The 18,854-nt window shown below is 42.6% G+C and overlaps 1 protein-coding gene across 10 annotated transcripts in view; it reads left to right on the top strand.

The window, feature by feature from the left end:
• GNPAT (glyceronephosphate O-acyltransferase) overlaps positions 1–18,854 on the top strand; it is a 49,179-nt gene that overhangs the window by 28,296 nt on the left and 2,029 nt on the right. For 4 of the 10 annotated variants that reach the window (XM_084828100.1, XM_084828099.1, XM_084828101.1 and 1 more), the window contains 6 exons: positions 4,686–4,931; positions 6,159–6,238; positions 8,665–8,805; positions 11,598–11,697; positions 11,790–11,883; positions 17,472–17,533. In XM_084828100.1, the coding sequence (XP_084684226.1) occupies positions 4,686–4,931; positions 6,159–6,238; positions 8,665–8,805; positions 11,598–11,697; positions 11,790–11,883; positions 17,472–17,533 (723 nt within the window). Of the gene's footprint in view, positions 1–4,685; positions 4,932–6,158; positions 6,239–8,664; positions 8,806–8,960; positions 9,034–11,597; positions 11,698–11,789; positions 11,884–17,471; positions 17,534–18,854 lie in introns of those variants that run through there. The other 6 variants (XM_084828105.1, XM_084828103.1, XM_084828102.1 and 3 more) reach the window with 3 other exon arrangements.

The raw sequence follows: 18,854 nt of genomic DNA, 5'->3' as shown, positions 1-18,854 counted from the left end.
TGGGCATTACATCGGGGATACAACTAATACAAATTTCAAATCGACTCACAAGGATACTTGCGCTAGCCACTGAGGTCTGAAACAGCATATTTTTGCCCTTCCTTGTTTGAGGGGGTTATAGAATCATAGAATCATAGAATAGTAGGGTTGGAAGGGGCCTACAAGGCCATCGAGTCCAACCCCCTGCTCAATGCAGGAATCCAAGTCAGAGCATCCCTGACAAATGGCTGTCCAGCCTCGTCTTGAAGGCCTCCAGTGTGGGAGAGCCCACCACCTCCCCAGGTAATTGGTTCCATTGCCGTATTGCTCTGACACTCAGGAAGTTTTTCCTGATGTTCAGTCGGAATCTGGCTTCCTGTAACTTGAGCCCATTATTCCGTGTCCTGCACTCTGGGATGATCAAGAAGAGATCCTGGCCTTCTTCTCTGTGACAACCTTTCAAGTACTTGAAGAGCGCTATCATATCTCCCCTCAGTCTTCTCTTCTCAAGGCTAAACATGCCCAGTTCTTTCAGTCTCTCTTCATAGGGCTTTGTTTCCAGTCCCCTGATCATCTTTGTTGCCCTCCTTTGAACCCTCTCCAGCTTGTCTGCATCCTTCTTAAAGTGTGGTGCCCAGAACTGGACACAGTACTCCAGATGAGGCCTAACCAGTGCTGAGTAGAGGGGAACTAGTACTTCCCGGGATTTGGAAGCGATGCTTCTATGAATGCAGCCCAAAATAGCATTTGCCTTTTTTGCAGCCACATCACATTGTTGGCTCATATTCAGCTTGTGATCGACGACAATTCCAAGATCCTTCTCGCTCGTAGTGTGGTTGAGCCACGTATCCCCCATCTTGTAACTGTGCATTTGGTTTCTTTTTCCTAGGTGCAGAACTTGGCATTTGTCCCTATTAAATGCCATTCTGTTGTTTTCTGCCCAGCACTCCAGTCTATCCAGATCACTTTGAATTTTGTTTCTGTCTTCCAAAGTATTAGCTATCCCTCCCAATTTTGTGTCATCTGCAAATTTGATCAGCATTCCCTGCACCTCCTCCTCCAAGTCATTAATAAAAATATTGAAGAGCACTGGGCCCAGGACTGAGCCCTGCGGTACCCCACTCGTTACCTCTCCCCAGCTTGAGAAGGTCCCATTGATAAGCACTCTTTGAGTCCGATTCTGTAGCCAACTGTGGATCCACTGGATCGTTGTTTCATCTAGCCCACTTCGAGCTAGTTTGCTCATCAGGATATCATGGGGCACTTTGTCGAAAGCTTTGCTGAAGTCGAGGTATATGATGTCTACAGCATTCCCACGGTCTACAAGGGAGGTGACTTGATCAAAAAATGAGATCAGATTTGTCTGGCAGGACTTGTTTTTGACAAATCCATGTTGGCTTCGAGTAATCACTGCATTGTTGTCAAGGTGCTTCCAGATGGATTGCTTTATGATCTGCTCCAGAATTTTCCCAGGGATTGATGTCAGACTGACTGGTCTGTAGTTCCCAGGTTCCTCCTTTTTACCCTTTTTGAAGATAGGGACAACGTTAGCCCTCCTCCAGTCATCTGGCACTTCCCTGGTCCTCCATGATTTCTCAAAGAGAATAGACAGCGGTTCTGAGAGCTCTTCTGCCAGTTCCTTTATGACTCTAGGATGCAGTTCATCTGGCCCTGGAGATTTGAACTCATTCAAAGTAATGAGGTGTTCCTTGACCATATGCCTGTCAATCTCAAGCTGCAATCCTGCCCCTTCAGCCTGTACTTCGCCTTTGCCAGGGGGGTCATAGACCCTCTTTTGGGAGAAGACTGAGCCAAAGTAGGAATTGAGCACCTCTGCCTTTTCTTTGTCCTCTGTTATCATTTTGCCATCCTTATTTAATAGCTGAACAACCATTTCTTTCCTCTGCCTTTTACTATGCACGTAGCTGAAGAAAGCCTTTTTGTTGTTTTTAGCATCCCTCGCTAACCTCACCTCGTTCTCCGCTTTAGCCTTCCTGACGCCATCCCTGCAATTCTGTGCTACCTGCCTGTACTCTTCCTTTGTTACTTGGCCTTCTTTCCACTTCCTATATGTGTCCTTTTTTGTTTTCAGGTCATCCCTAAGCTTTTTGTGAAGCCACATTGGCTTCTTCTGTTGTCTTCCACCTTTTCTTCTTGTTGGAATTGTTTGTGATTGTGCCTTGAGAATTTCCTTTTTTAAAAGTTCCCACCCATCTTGGACTCCTTTTCTCGCTAGCATTGCTTGCCATGGGACCTTACTGATCATTGTTCTGAGTTTATTAAAATCAGCTTTCCTAAAATCCAGGGTACGCGTTTGAGTACACTCGGCTTTTGCTTCCCTTAGAACCAAGAACTCAAGTACAACATGGTCGCTTTCCCCCAGAGTTCCTGTAACTGCTACTTTATCCACTAAGTCATCTCTGTTGGTTAGGATCAAGTCAAGGATAGCCGATCCTCTAGTTCCTTCCTCTACTTTCTGTAGGAGGAAGTTATCCGCCACACAAGTCAGGAATTTCCTGGAGGGGCCATGTTTTGCAGAATTTGTCTCCCAACAAATATCGGGGAAATTGAAGTCCCCCATTACTACTACATCATGCTTCCTTAAAACATTGGCTATTTGCTTTTCAAAAGTTTCATCCTTGGCTTCTCCTTGATTGGGTGGCCGGTAGTAGACTCCGACCACCAGGTTCCTTTTATTCTTTGCTCCATTTATTTCAACCCAGATGCTCTCGATGGGGCTACCAAGCTCCTCCTCCTGTATTTCTGTGCAGAGATATGTATTTTTCACATACAGTGCAACCCCGCCTCCCTTTCTGTTCCTCCTGTTCTTTTTGAACAAGTTATATCCTTCAACTGCTGTATTCCAGTCATGAGAGTCATCCCACCAAGTCTCAGTTATACCTATCAAGTCATAATTTCCCTCCTGTATTAAGAGTTCAAGTTTGTTCTGTTTGTTTCCCATACTCTGGGCATTAGTATATAGACATCGAAGACCATGTGCTTCATAGTCTGGCTTTCTTCCTACATGTGTCTGAAGACTATTATTGGGCGCTATCAGCGCTGTTCTCTCCATTGCAGTGCATGCGCCTACGTCCATTGTTACCCCCAACATTACATCTCCCTTCCCCGTAGGATTCAGTTTAAAGCCCTCCTGATGAAGTTCTTCATGCTGTGGCCAAACACATTCTTCCCAGCCTTTGTGAGGTGCAACCCATCCCTAGCCAACAGCCCATCTTCCAGGAAGTATAGCCCGTGGTCCCAGAATCCAAATCTCTCTCGTCGGCACCACCTTCGTAGCCAGTCATTCACCCGGAGTATTTTTCGTTCCCTTTCTATCCCTCTTCTAACTACTGGAAGGATGGATGAGAAAACTATCTGGGCCCCAAAGTTCTTGAGTTTCCTTCCCAAAGCTTCAAAGTCTGACGTGATCTCTTCGTAGCTCCGCTTGGCGGTATCATTTGTTCCCACATGGATGAGAAGAAAGGGATACCTGTCAGTGGGCTTTATGAGTGCAGGCAACCTTTCAGTCACGTCTCTAATCTGTCCTCCCGGGAGACAACATACCTGGCGAGTCCACGGGTCTTCGCGACATACTTGGGTCTCGATCCCACGCAGCAAGGAGTCTCCCAGTACTACCACTCTTCTCTTCTTCTTCTTGTAGGCCTGGGTTTCATCGCCTCTGTTTGACTGACCTTTAGCCTCTTGCTCACTCTCATGCAGGTTCCCCTGTGATTCTTCCTCTGCAGGCTGTCCTCCAGTCTCATCTGCAAGTACCTGGAATCGGTTCCACAACCGAATCGGGTTGTTGTTGTTCAGTCGTTCAGTCGTGTCCGACTCTTCGTGACCCCATGGACCATAGCACGCCAGGCCTTCCTGTCCTGCGCTCTCTCCCGGAGTGTGCTCAAGTTCATATTCATTGCATCGGTGATGCTATCTAGCCATCTCATCCTCTGCCGTCCCCTTCTCCTTTTTTCTTCATTATCCTAACTTTATGCTTACATCCCAACTTCAGAAATCTCTGTGCCATTACAAGCTGCACACAACCCCCTTCCCCCAATTTCTGCCTCTGCTCGTAATGATTTAATGCCAGCATTCTCACTTGCCAGTTTTTGTCCTCCTCATGCTTTCCCAAACTTTCCAGGTTGTGGAAGAAGTGGAGAAGGAACAGTAGCCAAGGGCTGCTTCCACATTGTTCCAGCATTGCCAGTGTAAACTTTGAGGAGTATAGCTTTCTTATTCCTCCTAACATGCTGAGTGGGAGGAATTAAAAATGGCCTTTCCAGAGTCTTCATCAGGAATTGAGGGTCCAAGTATGCTCTGAAGCCTTTATTTTGTAGAGTTGGAAACTTCAGCAAGACCTTTAGCCAGGTGCCATGGCTGTTGTTTTTCCTCCTTGTCTCCCCCCACTCAACAACCTGGTAAATTTGGGAAAGTGTGGTGACAGCAGAGGGGCTTCCCCAAGTCTTTCTGAGCCTTTCTGGAGAATTCTCAGAAAAATATTGAGCTTTTGCTGAGAATTCTCCAAAAAGCCTCAGAAAGGCTCAGCCCATTCTGAATCAGGATGGGCAGGTTTTTGCACATCACTCTTTGAAACCATTCAACTTTCCTGCCAGACATGTCTTTCCTTGATATTCTCACTGCAAAATAGAAAGCAAAAACAAGATATTTGATAGATATTATTTATTCACATCTTATATTTTTATTAGATAATCTGTGTGCCAACAAAGCAGTAAGATCTGCCCTTGCTCTACACTCCAACATTACTAGCTTTGTCAATGGGCAAGTGATTCTCTGTGTCAAAGAAATGGGACCTGGTGCTACAGAGGAGATTGTCTTTAAACAAGCCCTCTCCATACTCCTGTGTGGGTCCTACAGGAACCAATTGCTTAATGTCTTTGTGCGACCAGCCCTTGTAGCCCTTGCGTTGGAGGTGACACACTGTTCCAGAAAAGGTAAATTCACTCTGTTATTATAATAATTGCAAATCTGAAAATTAAACCATAGATTTACTCCCATTATTCAGTCATGTGATTCCCTAAATAGGAATGTGTTGAGACTTTGAGGTTGTTCTCTCATGTCTTGGCCCCAAGTGTTCTCTGCATGGTGAGCCTGGGAGCAGGCCTGGATGAGCTACGGATTGCAAAAGGATATAAAATAGAATTCTGTGCATTCAAACCTCCCTGCGAACTGGATTTAGAGTCTGTCTCTGGGTTTGGGTGATACACCATGGCTTGTCATGGGTTATTTAACCCACAGGACGAGCCGTAGGCCCTGCTCAGGGGTTGTGGTGTTGTTCAAACCCAGCAAGTGTTGATTATGCGAGGGTTAAACAACCCTCACATAAACCATGGTCTCCAGGTTCGCACGACACAACAATCCCCAAGCAGGGGTTGCATATTCAAAATGGCAACCACTTGCACCTAGCACGTGCCATAAAATGATAGAATTGAGCCTATTGTACTGTGTCCTGCATTCTGGGATGATTGAGAAGAGATCCTTGCCTTCCTCTCTGTGACAACCTCGGTGTCTTCTTTCCGCTTTCCCCTTCCCCCTTCCCCCCATCTCCCTTTTTAAGCTATTTTGGAAGTGGACAAATGGTATTAAGTCCAATATGCCAATTCACTGTGACCTAGTGTCCATCATGCATGCAGACAGGTTTAGTTTAAATACAATGTGAAGCTTATACCAGTTTGCAGTTCATGATAAAGATGCCCTGTAGCTCTTGGTTCTTAGTTGGTTCCCTTCCCGTTTCCTAATTGATTTGGGCTGCAGCCTTGATTACTTCTAATCCTCATTAATCCAACAGGAATGATGCATGTGCAACTGTGAACAAGATTCCTTTCTTTGGCAAATAGGAATTCTGCAGTAGCTGCTTGTCAAAGGCAATGGTGCTCATACTGACTGCTTTCACTGCATAATTTGTTACCACAATCCATCAACGACAGTTCTGCTTTTGTGGAGCTCCATTTCATTTCAGTGGGGTTTATGCATGAGAAGCTCCTGATGGATTGTGCCTACCATTTCCATGTGACTCCAGCATTAATGTGTACATATTCAGTTTTCTTGTCCTCAATTCAAAGATACTATCTTTAAAAAATAGCACCTTGCAGACTTTCTCTTTTAATAGCAAAGTACTTTGAAGAGAGAGCTTATTCATGAATTGTTAATTTGTTTTCCAGAGGAAGTCTATAGCAATTTTACTTTCTGGCTTGCTGTTTTTTCTGATGAGTTTATCTTCTTACCTGGAATACCCCTGAAGGTAAAGTTCTCTGTGCAATATTGATCTTTTAACATCTATAGGAATTTCTTGTTGACTTCACCATTTGTCAGGACTGTGTCCAGCATAAATGAGAAATAGGATCTTGAGGGATGATAATTAATAATGCTTGTCAATTAACATACTTGTTCCAATGTATAGTATTGTATTTTGGAAAGCTTTTTAAAAATAACAGTATTTTAATGGGTAGAAAATATAAACAACGCTCGAGAACCATGACAATGGTTTTTGGGGCTCCTTGCATTGAAGATTCTGGGTTAGTTAACAATCTGAAACATAAAGATAATTAAAAATATCTCTCTCTCTCTCCCCCTCCCCTTCTCTAAGTCCTGCCAACATTTTACCCTTTAGCTTTGTCCACTACTCTGCACTTATCTCTGGAGAGTATCAGCCTATTGTCCCTTTTCACATTCCCCTACAGCTATGTCCTACTCTTAACCTGTGGTATGTTGCTGTGCATCTTTGTACACAGACACAGATATGTAATTAGTGTGTGTACCTGTGTAACAAGCAACTCAGGTCTATGGGGCTTTTAACCAGAGGTATGACGCATACATTACAGACTTATGCACTGTGTGCTTACTAAAATGAGGAATAGCTACTTTTAAATTGGGGAACTTAGCTCAAACACTCTGTTTAGATTTAAAATAAAACAAAATTTGTTTTTATAAAGGTTGCTCTTGAATAAGTGCAAACATTACAGCAGAGAAAAATGCGGTGATTAGTATACTAATCCCCTGGCACATGAGCCTGTATACCAGTTCTAACAGACTTTACTAATAGCTAGAAAAGATGATGACTGAAGAAATCAGCTTTGCCAAATAAGGAAGTGAAGGTAGCACTAGGGAAACAGCAGAGAAGCAGATTGGAAAGCTATATGACCAGAGGAGCTTGGATGCTGGTGAAAGCTGGACCACAGGAGCAGAAATGGTTAGAACTGGAGGGAAAAAGATAGGAAATAGAGCAAGAGACAGCTATAGTTACCTGATTCAGAGGAAGGGGAACCCAACAGACTTTACTTCTAGATTGGTTGCAAAAAGTTATAAAATTGTGGACTTCCTCAGCTCAGTCCAAAATTACAGAAATGGGACATTAGCCCCAAGCCAGATTATAAATAATGGGATGCACCACATTATCCATAAACATCCAAGACAAAGCTGCTTGGATGGGTGATGATGAGGAGACTAAATGGAGGCTAAGCCATTATTAGGGACCCCAGAGCCACCACAGTTTTGGCTAAAAATATATTTAGAGTTTCCAATGGAATTCAAAGAACTGAGCACTCCTTTGAGTCTTTTTAGTAGTTGTTTCCCAACACCTTAGACAACAGGCAGGCAAAAAGTAGATCTCCAGATGCTTTGGACTTCAACTCCCAGAAGACTCTGCCAACATGGCCAGTGGTCAGGAACGTTGGGAGTTGAAGTCCAAAAATCTGGAGATCTACTTTCTGACCACCTCTGTTTTAGATTCACTTCTTGACCAACTCCCTTGGATCCCAAGCTGGCAACTCACACAGAAGGAGGTCACAACCTGTATGGAATTCAGCTTAGGGCTTCAATAGGCATCTTACCAGGGTTGGTAAAGTGTTCTTTCTGGGTGTACAAGATCTCTCTAGGCAAATGCAACAAATAAGGCAGTTCAGTAGGAAAGCACAAGGGAAGCCCTGGTCTGGAAAACATGGGCTTTGCACCAGAGTAGAATAAAAAATCATGCTAGTAAAGAGTCCTAAGGGGCAATGGTGAGAATCAATCAAACCCCTGGGTTTAAGGTGTCACCAGAATCTTAGTTATTTTTATGTTGGATATACAGGATATTACTATTTTGAAAAAGTTTTTCAAATGTGGGGGTAGAGGTGGGGTTATGGCATGCTTAAAGTATCTGTGTAATTTATAACTTTTTATTTCTGATCTGAAATTTGCTTGCCTTAGCTGAAGTGGAACAGGAGCAGGAAAAAAAGAATATTATCTGTAGACATTCTCAAATAATAGTACTGTATTAGTCAAGGAGTATATGACTTAGGTACACTATGTTGAAAAACAGGTTTTGATTTGGAATTGTGTAACCGAACTCCATTACCACTATATTGCTCAACTTGGAGCGTGTGGACTCTATTGTTATTTATCATACATTAGGTTACTGATTTGATATCAGAAAGGAGCCAGCTACCATGGAATGTTAAAAACTGTCTATACTTTTTCAGGGTAGTGAACATAATCCCAAGCTTTTTCCCCAGTTACTAAAATAATGTTTTAATGGGAGGATGTTTAGATAGACTGTTAAAGTTAGTAAGGACTTGTTTTTAGCTATATTAGGCCTGTTTATAAAAAATATGGGTGTTGCCTGTCTGTGGTTGTCTGCTTGGCATTAGGCCCATTAAGAAAAAATAACCAATTTTGTTTAACCCATAGGATTTTGAAGAAGGTTGTTTCTTGCTTACAAAATGTGATGCAGTTCAAGTCACTCCCCAGCAAATCTTTGTTACAGAGAAAGGAAGCGCTGTCATCTCTTTCTTGATAGCAATGTTCAGGCCCTTTGTGGAAGGTTACCAGGTACAAAAATTAACTGCAAAGGTCTTTTCACCTGTCTCCATTCCATTCATTTTGTGGGAGCAGTAATAAGTATCACAGGGGTTCAGTGACAGATGGTAGTGCTGAGAATATATATTTAAATTGAGTTTTTAATGTCTTCCTTTTTATAATTTCAGTAACCCACTCTAGAAAAAAAAAATCCTCAAAATTCAACCTTAAAACAAGTTTGCAGCCTTTTACAGATAAGTAAAAGCAACAATAAAAGTTGCAGATCAGAAACAACCATAGCAGCATCAGATTATATGTTTAAGAGCCTGTCAAATAAAGACATCTTAACCTAGCATCTAAAGCTCATCAATCTCAACACTGGATGGAGGGTGTTTAACCTGTTCTAGATGGCACTGCTCTCCCCCTGAAGGAGCAGGTCCGTAGCTTGGGGTTTCTCCTGGAGTCATTATTGTCACTTGAGGCTCAGTGGTACAAAGTGCCTTCTACCAGCTTCGATTGGTGGCCCAGCTGCCCCCCTACCTGGACAAGGATAACCTGGCTTCAGCTGTCTATGCTCTGTTAACCTCCAAATTACATTCCTTCAATGTGCCCTATGTGGTGCTGCCTTTGAAGATGGTTCGGAAGCTGCAGCTTGTGCAAAATGCAGCAGCCAGATTGCTAGTGTTGCAGAACTCAGAGTCAGAGAGACCACGGAGTGAAGGAAAAAGAGTTTTTATTTAACGCGCGGGCTTAAGGCTGGAATCATTTCCAAAGAGCCAAAAGCCCCGATTTACATCAGCAGATTGTTTTTATAGACATTGTGACACATAGGAAACGGCTCCTCCTCTTCCTCCCGTGTGGGGTTGCAGTCCTCAACATTTCTTCTCCTAGCACCATTGTTTATAATACAAGAAATGGGTTATAGGGTAGCCATGATAAGCAGAGAACAGCAGAGAACATGATATACAATTCTATGACCTTAGCCTTTGTTGACAAGATAAGAAATTCCTGTGTCTCGTCAGCTTACAAACATATATTTCAGAGAGCAAAAGCTCAGCAAGAACATGAAGCATGAGACTGCATGAGGCTACTTAGTCTGACCCCCGATATGGCTGCTACACTAGCAGGGACCAGAAGGTCTGAAAATATAACACAAATGCTGGCCCACTTACACTGGCTGCCTGTATGTTTCTGAGCCCAATTCAAGGTGCTAGTTTTGTCCTATAAAGCCTTAAATGGCTTGGGATCACAATACCTGACAAGAGTCCCACTTCCAGTACGACGCTATCCATACACTACCAAGGGAATTTGGGGGATAGCGAGAAGGCAGAGGGTCTTCTCAGCGGTGGCCCCCCAATTGTGGAATGCTCCCCACAGTGAGGTCTGCCTGCCACCAACATTGTCACCTTTTTGGCACCTGGTTAAGACTTTACTCCCAAGCATTATGATAAGGCTTTTTAACAGGTCCTGGGATTTTTATAGTTGATTAAGATCGTTTTTATATTTTTGTATGGTAATGATTTTATATTATGTTGTTATATTGTATGCTTAGGATTTTACTTTGTAAACACCAGGATTTTACTTTGTAAACACCCCAGAGAGCTTTCGCTATTGGGCGATATAGAAATGGAATGAAAGAATGAATGAATGAATCTAGGTGCCCCCTACCCAGTTGCCACCCACCTAATTTTTGATGGCCAGGGCACCCAGAGAATGGCCTCCAATAATTAGCATAGGAGATGGGTAGGTTCATGTGGAAGGAGGCGGTCCTTTAGATACCTATATTCTAAGCAGTTTAGGGTTCCGGAGGTTAAAACTTGTAGCTGAAAGAGATGGGCTGAAAGAGACTAGTATAGATGTGAACTGAAGAAAAACAAAATGTATCTCCTTTTTATGTAGCATTGTATCTCCTGATTAAGCTGATATTTAAAATATAATTGGGCAATTCCTCCTACTCTTAGGGCACAATTCTATCAGATCCACCCTGGGTACTCGTAAGCCTCTGAATTTTGAGGCTTACGTGTATCCAATCCAGAGTGGGAGGCACGTTGTACCTCCTGCTCTGCATTTTACTAGACAGCTGTTTTCTCCCATCTAGCAGAGGCTTTGGGGAGGGGGAGGGAAAGAGGCTGGGGGTAGCTGGGGATACCTTGGAACACTGTTTCCCCAGTTTCCTCCCCTTCCTGCCCACCATTTTGTGAGTGCGGAGAGGTAGCCGGCACAATTCTCTCTGTGCTGGCTACGAGGGGGAGGGGGTGGGGAGCAGTTTCCTGGCTCTGAGGTTGGAGCCCTGGCTCCAAGGTCAAAGCCTGGAATCCAAAATATCTTGTGTCCCCCAGACACTGTCTAGGGGACATAAGATTGCTCCCTATATAATTTATTCAGTGATGTCAAAATCAAATTAATAAGCTGAGATTTGTATTATCTGTGGAAAGAAGCCCCTACCTGTAGCCCTTTCTACTTGTGGGTTCCCATATCCTTATGCCACACAAAATCTTCTGTTATTCATACAACTCCACCCCCAGCCCCAATCCTATATTACAAACTGTTTGGAAAACCTAGGGGATTTTCAAAGGAGACCGAGATATAGGATAGGAAATTTGCCATTCAAAGTAGAAAAAAGTCAGAAATCCTATTGGAACTGGCTAAACCTGTGAAGTTGTCCTTTAGAACCCAGTCCAACTCTTTAAAACACTGTGAAGTATTTTTCGACTCAGGTGTTCTATTTCTGTTGTAAACTTTCCTTCTCAATGGATTGGTTTTGAAAGAATGCTGAACATTTTGTATTGTGTTTAGTAAGATAAATATTTGAATATTTTTCTTAGATAATTTGCAAGTACCTTTCTAAGGAAGCAAATCAGGCCTTTACTGAGAAGCAGTTTATATTTGGAGTCCGAAGCTTTGCTTCTCAGCTTCTTGAAACAGGTGTGTGTTCTTTGAACAGTGCAGTGTTTTGCTTATGTTAACTCTTGGGTCTAAGGATTGACTTTTTAATTCTTCCCCTTCCTCCTGCTTAGGAAGCACTCAGTGTTATGAGGTCCTGTCTTCAGATATGCAGAAAAATGCTTTGGCAGCTCTTGTGCGACTAGGGGTTGTGGCAAGAATGAAAATGTGAGTATATTTTTGGGAGTCAAAGAAAAAGTGGGCATGATATCCAGCACCCAATAGTCAAAATGTTAAGGGGTGTAAGGTCTCTTACAAGTATATAAGGCTTTCAATACAAAACACCAACCATAAAAAAAACCCTAGTAAACAATAAGATATTTGAAGAAGGTGTAAAGACCAGTATCCAGTTGGTGTCTCCCCACTGATGGAAGGCCCTTTATTCCAGCAGAGGCTTCTGTCAGTGGACTAGGTGGAGAGGTGATATTCACCCATTTCTCCCTGCCCTCTGCAGCCCCCCTCAAACCTCCAACACTGTTTTGAAGGGTCCCCCAACCCTGTGGGGCAGCTTGGGGTGGGGAACGCATGAGGCTGATCTAGCTTCCATTGGGTTGTTGTTGTTGTTGTTCAGTCGTTCAGTCGTGTCCGACTCTTCGTGACCCCATGGACCATAGCACGCCAGGCCTTCCTGTCCTGCGCTCTCTCCCGGAGCGTGCTCAAGTTCATATTCATTGCATCCGTGATGCTATCTAGCCATCTCATCCTCTGCCGTCCCCTTCTCCTTTTGCCTTCAGTCTTTCCCAGCATCAGGGTCTTTTCCAGGGAGTTTTCTCTTCGCATTAGGTGGCCAAAATATTGGAGCTTCAGCTTCATTATCTGTCCTTCCAATGAGCACTCAGGGTTCATTTCCTTTAGGATGGACTGATTTGACCTCCTTTGCAGTCCAGGGGACTCGTAAGAGTCTTCTCCAGCACCACAGTTCGAAAGCATCAATTCTTCGGCGCTCAGCCTTCCTTATAGTCCAGCTCTCACAGCCATACATTACTACTGGGAAAACCATAGCTTTGATTAGATGGACCTTTGTCAGCAAGGTGATGTCTCTGCGTCTTACTATGCTGTCTAGGTTGGCCATAGCTTTCCTCCCAAGGAGCAAGCGTCTTTTAATTTCATGGCTACAGTCACCGTCTGCGGTGATCTTGGAGCCCAAGAAAGTAAAATCTGTCACTGCTTCCATTTCTTCCCCTTCTATATGCCAGGAAGTGATGGGGCCAGATGCCATGATCTTCGTTTTTTTAATGTTGAGTTTCAAACCAGCTTTTGCACTCTCCTCTTTCACCCTCAACAAGAGGCACTTTAGATCCTCTTCGCTTTCTGCAATTAGGGTGGTATCGTCTGCATATCGGAGGTTGTTGATAATTCTCCCAGCAATCTTAATTCCGACCTGTGATTCATCCAACCCGGCATTTCTCATGATGTACTCTGCATATAAGTTAAATAAGCAGGGTGACAATATGCAGCCTTGTCGTACTCCTTTCCCAATTTTGAACCAATCGGTTGTTCCATGTCTGGTTCTTACTGTTGCTTCTTGACCCTCGTACAGGTTTCTCAGGAGACAGGTAAGGTGGTCTGGTACTCCCATCACTTTAAGAATTTGCCACAGTTTGTTGTGATCCACACAATCCAAGGCTTTAGCGTAGTCAATGAAGCAGAAATAGACGTTTTTCTGGAATTCTCTTGCTTTCTCCATGATGCAGCGAATGTTGGCGATTTGATCTCTAGTTCCTCTGCCTCTTCTAAACCCAGCTTGTACTTCCGGTAGTTCTCGGTTCGCATACTGCTGAAGCCTAGCTTGTAGGATTTTGAGCATCACCTTGCTGGCATGTGAAATGAGCGCAATGGTGCGGTAGTTTGAACACTCTTTGTCATTGCCCTTCTTTGGAATTGGAATGTAAACTGACCTTTTCCAGTCTTGTAGCCACTGTTGAGTGTTCCAGATTTGTTGGCATATTGAATGCAGCACTTTAACAGCATCATCTTTTAGGATTTTAAATAGCTCGGCTGGAATACGGTCATCTCCGCTAGCTTTGTTGTTACTAATGCTTCCTAAGGCCCACTTGACTTCACTCTCTAGGATGTCCGGCTCAAGTTCAGTGACCGCACTATCATGGCTATCAGGGACATTCAGATCTTTCCTGTATAGTTCTTCTGTGTATTCTTGCCACCTCTTCTTAATCTCATCTGCTTCTGTTAGGTCCCTGCCTTCTTTGTCCTTTATCATGCCCGTCTTTGCACAAAACGTTCCCTTGAGATCTCCAATTTTCTTGAAGAGATCTCTAGTCTTTCCCATTCTGTTGTTTTCCTCGATTTCTTTGCATTGTTCATTTAAGAAGGCCTTCTTGTCTCTCCTTGCTATTCTCTGGAACTCTGCATTCAGTTGCATATATCTTCCCCTTTCTCCCTTGCTTTTCGCTTCCCTTCTTTCGTCAGCTACTTGTAAAGCCTCATCAGACAGCCACTTGGCTTTCTTGCATTTCTTTTTCTTTGGGATGGATTTCGTTGCTGCCTCCTGAACAATGTTACGGACCTCCGTCCATAGTTCCTCAGGCACTCTGTCTATCAGGTCTAATCCCTGAAATCTATTCCTCACCTCCACTGTATATTCATCAGGGATATGATTTAGGTCATACCTGAACGGTTTAGTGGTTTTCCCGACATTCTTCAATTTAAGCCGAAATTTTGCAAGAAGCAGCTCATGATCTGAGCCACAGTCAGCTCCAGGTCTTGTTTTTACTGACTGTGTGGAGCTTCTCCATCTTTGGCTGCAAAGGACATAATCAATCTGATTTCGATATTGACCATCTGGTGACGTCCATGTGTAGAGTCGCCTCTTGTGCTGTTGGAAAAGAGTGTTTGCTATGATCAGCATGTTCTCTTGGCAAAACTCTATTAGCTTTTGTCCTGCTTCATTTTGTACACCAAGGCCATGCCTGCCTGTTATCCCGGTGATTTCTTGACTTCCTGCTTTAGCATTCCAATCCCCTATGATGAAGAGGACATCTTTTTTTGGTGTTAGTTCTAGAAGGTGTTGTAGGTCTTCATAGAACCGATCAACCTCAGCTTCTTCGGCCTCAGTGGTTGGGGCATAGACTTGAATTACTGTGATGTTGAATGGTTTGCCTTGGATTCGTACTGAGATCATTCTATCATTTTTAAGATTGTACCCCAGTACTGCTTTTCCCACCCTTTTGTTGACTATGAGTGCTACTCCATTTCTTCTAAGGGATTCTTGCCCACAATAGTAGATATGATGGTCACCTGAATTAAATTCGCCCATGCCTGTCCATTTGAGTTCGCTGATTCCCAAGATGTCGATGTTCAATCTGGCCATCTCCTGTTTGACCACCTCCAGCTTACCTTGATTCATTGATCTGACATTCCAGGTTCCTAAACAATATTGTTCTTTACAGCATCGGATTTTCTTTTCACCACCAGACACATCCACAGCTGAGTGTCCTTTCGGGTTTGGCCCAGCCGCTTCACTCTTTCTGGCGCTACTTAGAAATACCCTCTGCTCTTCCCCAGTAGCATATTGGACACCTTCCGACCTGAGGGGCTCATCTTCCGGCGTCATCTCTTTTAGCCTTGTGATACGTTCCATGGGGTTTTCTTGGCAAGAATACTGGAGTGGGTTGCCATTTCCTTCTCCAGTGGACCACATTTTGTCAGAACTCTCTGCCATGACCTGTCCGTCTTGGGTGGCCCTGCACGGCATAGCTTATGGCTTCACTGAGTTACGCAAGCCCCTTCGCCACAACAAGGCAGTGATCCATGAAGGGGTTCCATTGGGTACAACCCAATAAATCCTTAATGTATTACGTAAATAAAAAAAAAATTCGTAAAAATACCATATTGAAAATAGAAATGACGAAACATGACAGACGAAGCATGACAGATGCTGAAATTAAAATAGCAGTTTTAACCGTGGGGTAGTTCCTTTTATTTTGTTAGTTAATTTGGTTCCACACCAAAAATCAACCAAATCGAATGATTATGTTTGTGTTGCTTCTAAAAATTACTTTGACTTTGCCCAGTTTCTAAGGAGGCATGTGGTGATGGGGTAACCATTGAGACAATCCTTGCTCTCTGAACTATGTATATAGATGGTGAATTTAAGAGGGACTTCTGAGTTGATCTTACTGATTGTGATGAGTGTCTCTTACATAGGCTTAACCCAAAATACTTAAGACTTTGTAGGTTAAAACCAGGACTTTGAACTCAACTTGGCAGACAGCAAGCAACCAGTATAGATGTTTTGTGTAATCATTACACACTGATGTGCTCTTTCTCCCATTATAAGACAGGATGCTGGGTTTTGTATCAATTGAAGCTTATTACAGTCAATGGTTGCAGCCCTGTGCAGAGTATATTACAGTGTTTAGTCCTGAAGGCAACATATGAATGATGGTTACTGCTTTCACATCTGGGGTTGGATCCAGCATCTGCCTTCCATTGGTAGAAGGGCTCCACTCACAGAAGGTGCCTCCAATTGATTTAGGGGGATCCCCCTCCCCACCCCTGAACCACAGTTACTCCATTCAGCAGGCTCCCCCAACCCTCTGCGTAGCATGTTCATGGGGCTAGAAGGGCTGCCATGTGAGGAGGGGGCAGGGAAGTCTGATTCCACCAGCACATGCCTAAATCTGGATCCAAACCTTGACAGATAGAATTGAAGCCCTGTCGCCCAGCCTAACTGATGAAAAGCAGTTGTGGCCACCATCACCACAAATCCATATGTAATAGTGGATCCAGGAGCATCTCTAGTGTAAACCAGCTTAGAAAGAGATGACACCAGTTTCTTTCATGAGAGCGCCTGTTTTTCAGGCCATTGCAAAATATCAAATAGTGCATGATTCACAACATGAGTTGATCTGGCTATTACTTGAGGGATATATATATGGATGACACGGAAACTGAAGATCAGGGAGTTTGCATGTGTAAGTCCCCCAGAAAAATGATTCTGCAACTATATTAGAGTTCAGCACTGGCAAACTGGATCAGATGATCTGTAGTGTGGCAGGGAGAGCAGTGTTATCCCAGAATTCCAATGTTATCCCAGACCTTTAAAATTGGGAGGATGCATTTCCTGCAAATGAATTAGATGGTTAAACCTTCTGTAGACCAAGCTTCACAGATGATTGCTACCCTGATACTCCACTGTTGCTGTCGAGTACATGGATGGAACCAGTTTACTCAGTTTAGATAGTTCTACATTAATCCAGTGATTATTGTGTATGGTAACCAAGAATAATATCAGCACTTAACTTTCTGACCCAAATCTGTATCAGTATTGAGAAAACCAACAGTACAATAGTGCTCTGCATGCCTCCATAAAATCACTGGAAAATAGTTTTTTCTATTTTAGTATGTGGTCTGAAAATGGTAAATTAATCACTGTCTTCCAGATTTCAGTCAATAATTACTGTTGCTGCCACTTCCGCTTTCAAAATAGATAGCTAAAAAACTTAACATTTCAAACAGTTGGCCAATAACTTGGTAATCAGAAAGAATATTGGTAGCTCTTTTTCATGTCAACATCTTCAATGGCATACTTGAAGGTTTAATGATTTATGTTCTTCTCAATTATTTCTAAGAAGAATGGCTACTTGGAATGTCAGCTGAGGTTTAAAACCGATGGCAAAAAGAGGAAATACTGTCGTGTTGTTCATATGCTCAAAATGGTATTCTTCGTTTCATATTTCTTTTGGGACAGAGAATTACACGATTATATGGCTTAGTTCTTGTTCTTTCCTTCCCAGGTCTGATGGATTCACTTACAGTGTAAGTAAAGAGGCTCTGAGTAAAACTGCAGGAATGTTTGGTAAGTATCCTTGTTAATGGATGGAGTTCTGTGAAATTTGAGAGATTTTTCCAAAGATACAGGGCCTTATATACCATGTTTGCATTAGTCCATCTATCAGTATAGAATGGCCAATCCTCTCATATGGCTTTGAATATTTCTTCAATGCCTATTTGTTTCCACTTTTAACAGTTTCCACCTTTCCTTCTACATTGTAGTGAAAAATGTGGCACCTTGTATTCCCACCTTGACTGCTGTAACCTTATGGATGCTTTGTTCTTCTAAAAAACCAAAGAAGCAAAACACCCTAAAATATTTAGCAAATAAATTCAAAACTAAGATACAGATTACCATGTATTGCATGTGGATCTTTAAAATGTAGTTTTGATTATGTCCTCCACTACGTACCACCTGTCTATCACTATATCTCATCCCTTCACCTTCACTGATTCCAGCCTTGTTGCCTTATTTCAGTAGTGCTTGTTCTTTTGTCTTGTTCTCTGCCTAGTTGGCAGTAGGGGTGTTATGATTTTACTTTGTTTGAGTTATCTGCCTATAGTTCTGTACTTTGGGAGCCTTTGGCTGCCTGTGTACCCCCTGTAGCAGATAAAAACCCTTCTAAACAAAGTGTACGCCTAAAACTGTTTGGTGGGTTGCAATCCAGATTTAGTACTAATAGTAATTATATTACAGGAATCTTTGAATCCATTTTTCTTTTATTGATACAAATATAAATTCCCAGTTAAAATACAAGTAGTAAAGTATTTCAAAGCAATTAAAGTTATATTTCTTGAGCATTTCTTGCTGTTACAAAAGGGAGCATTGCTGAGCCCATTTTGCTTACCAAGACTTCTCTACAGAGTTGTCTGGCAGTATCACAGGCAAAGTGCGTCAATATCAAAGAAGCTATCTGACCCCGAATCAGATCATATTTATACAGTTTCTAAATATTACCTCACTGCCAATATGTTAGTACTAATTGCTTTTTCATAAATCTAAGTTCACAGTCTTCACTTCTAAAAGAATCTTTCATGATCAAAACACACATGCAAAAGCTTAAACATACACTTTTCAAATTAGACACAATTAATTTTGATATATGTCTTTGGCAAAGTGATCTCTTACTCAAAGTTTACAATTTAAACCTAAGTACATGCATTTTTCTAGACATCCATATATCAGATTTCATATTTATGCCTTACAAAGTATTTTTTGCTCATTAATTCATAAGTGAGAACTTTTAAGTTCACTCTGATCCTGACTAATACAGTTTGATGTCTCTCCTTTTCTCACATAATCCTTTTAATCTCTGGTGATGAGTTATAATTCTGCATTTTCTCTT

The sequence above is a fragment of the Heloderma suspectum genome, chromosome 1, assembly GCF_057233095.1.
Source record: "Heloderma suspectum isolate Gila_16-S chromosome 1, 16-S_ref, whole genome shotgun sequence".
NCBI classification, from domain to species: Eukaryota; Metazoa; Chordata; class Lepidosauria; order Squamata; family Helodermatidae; genus Heloderma; species Heloderma suspectum.
This window is presented reverse-complemented; position numbering and strand designations above follow the sequence as displayed.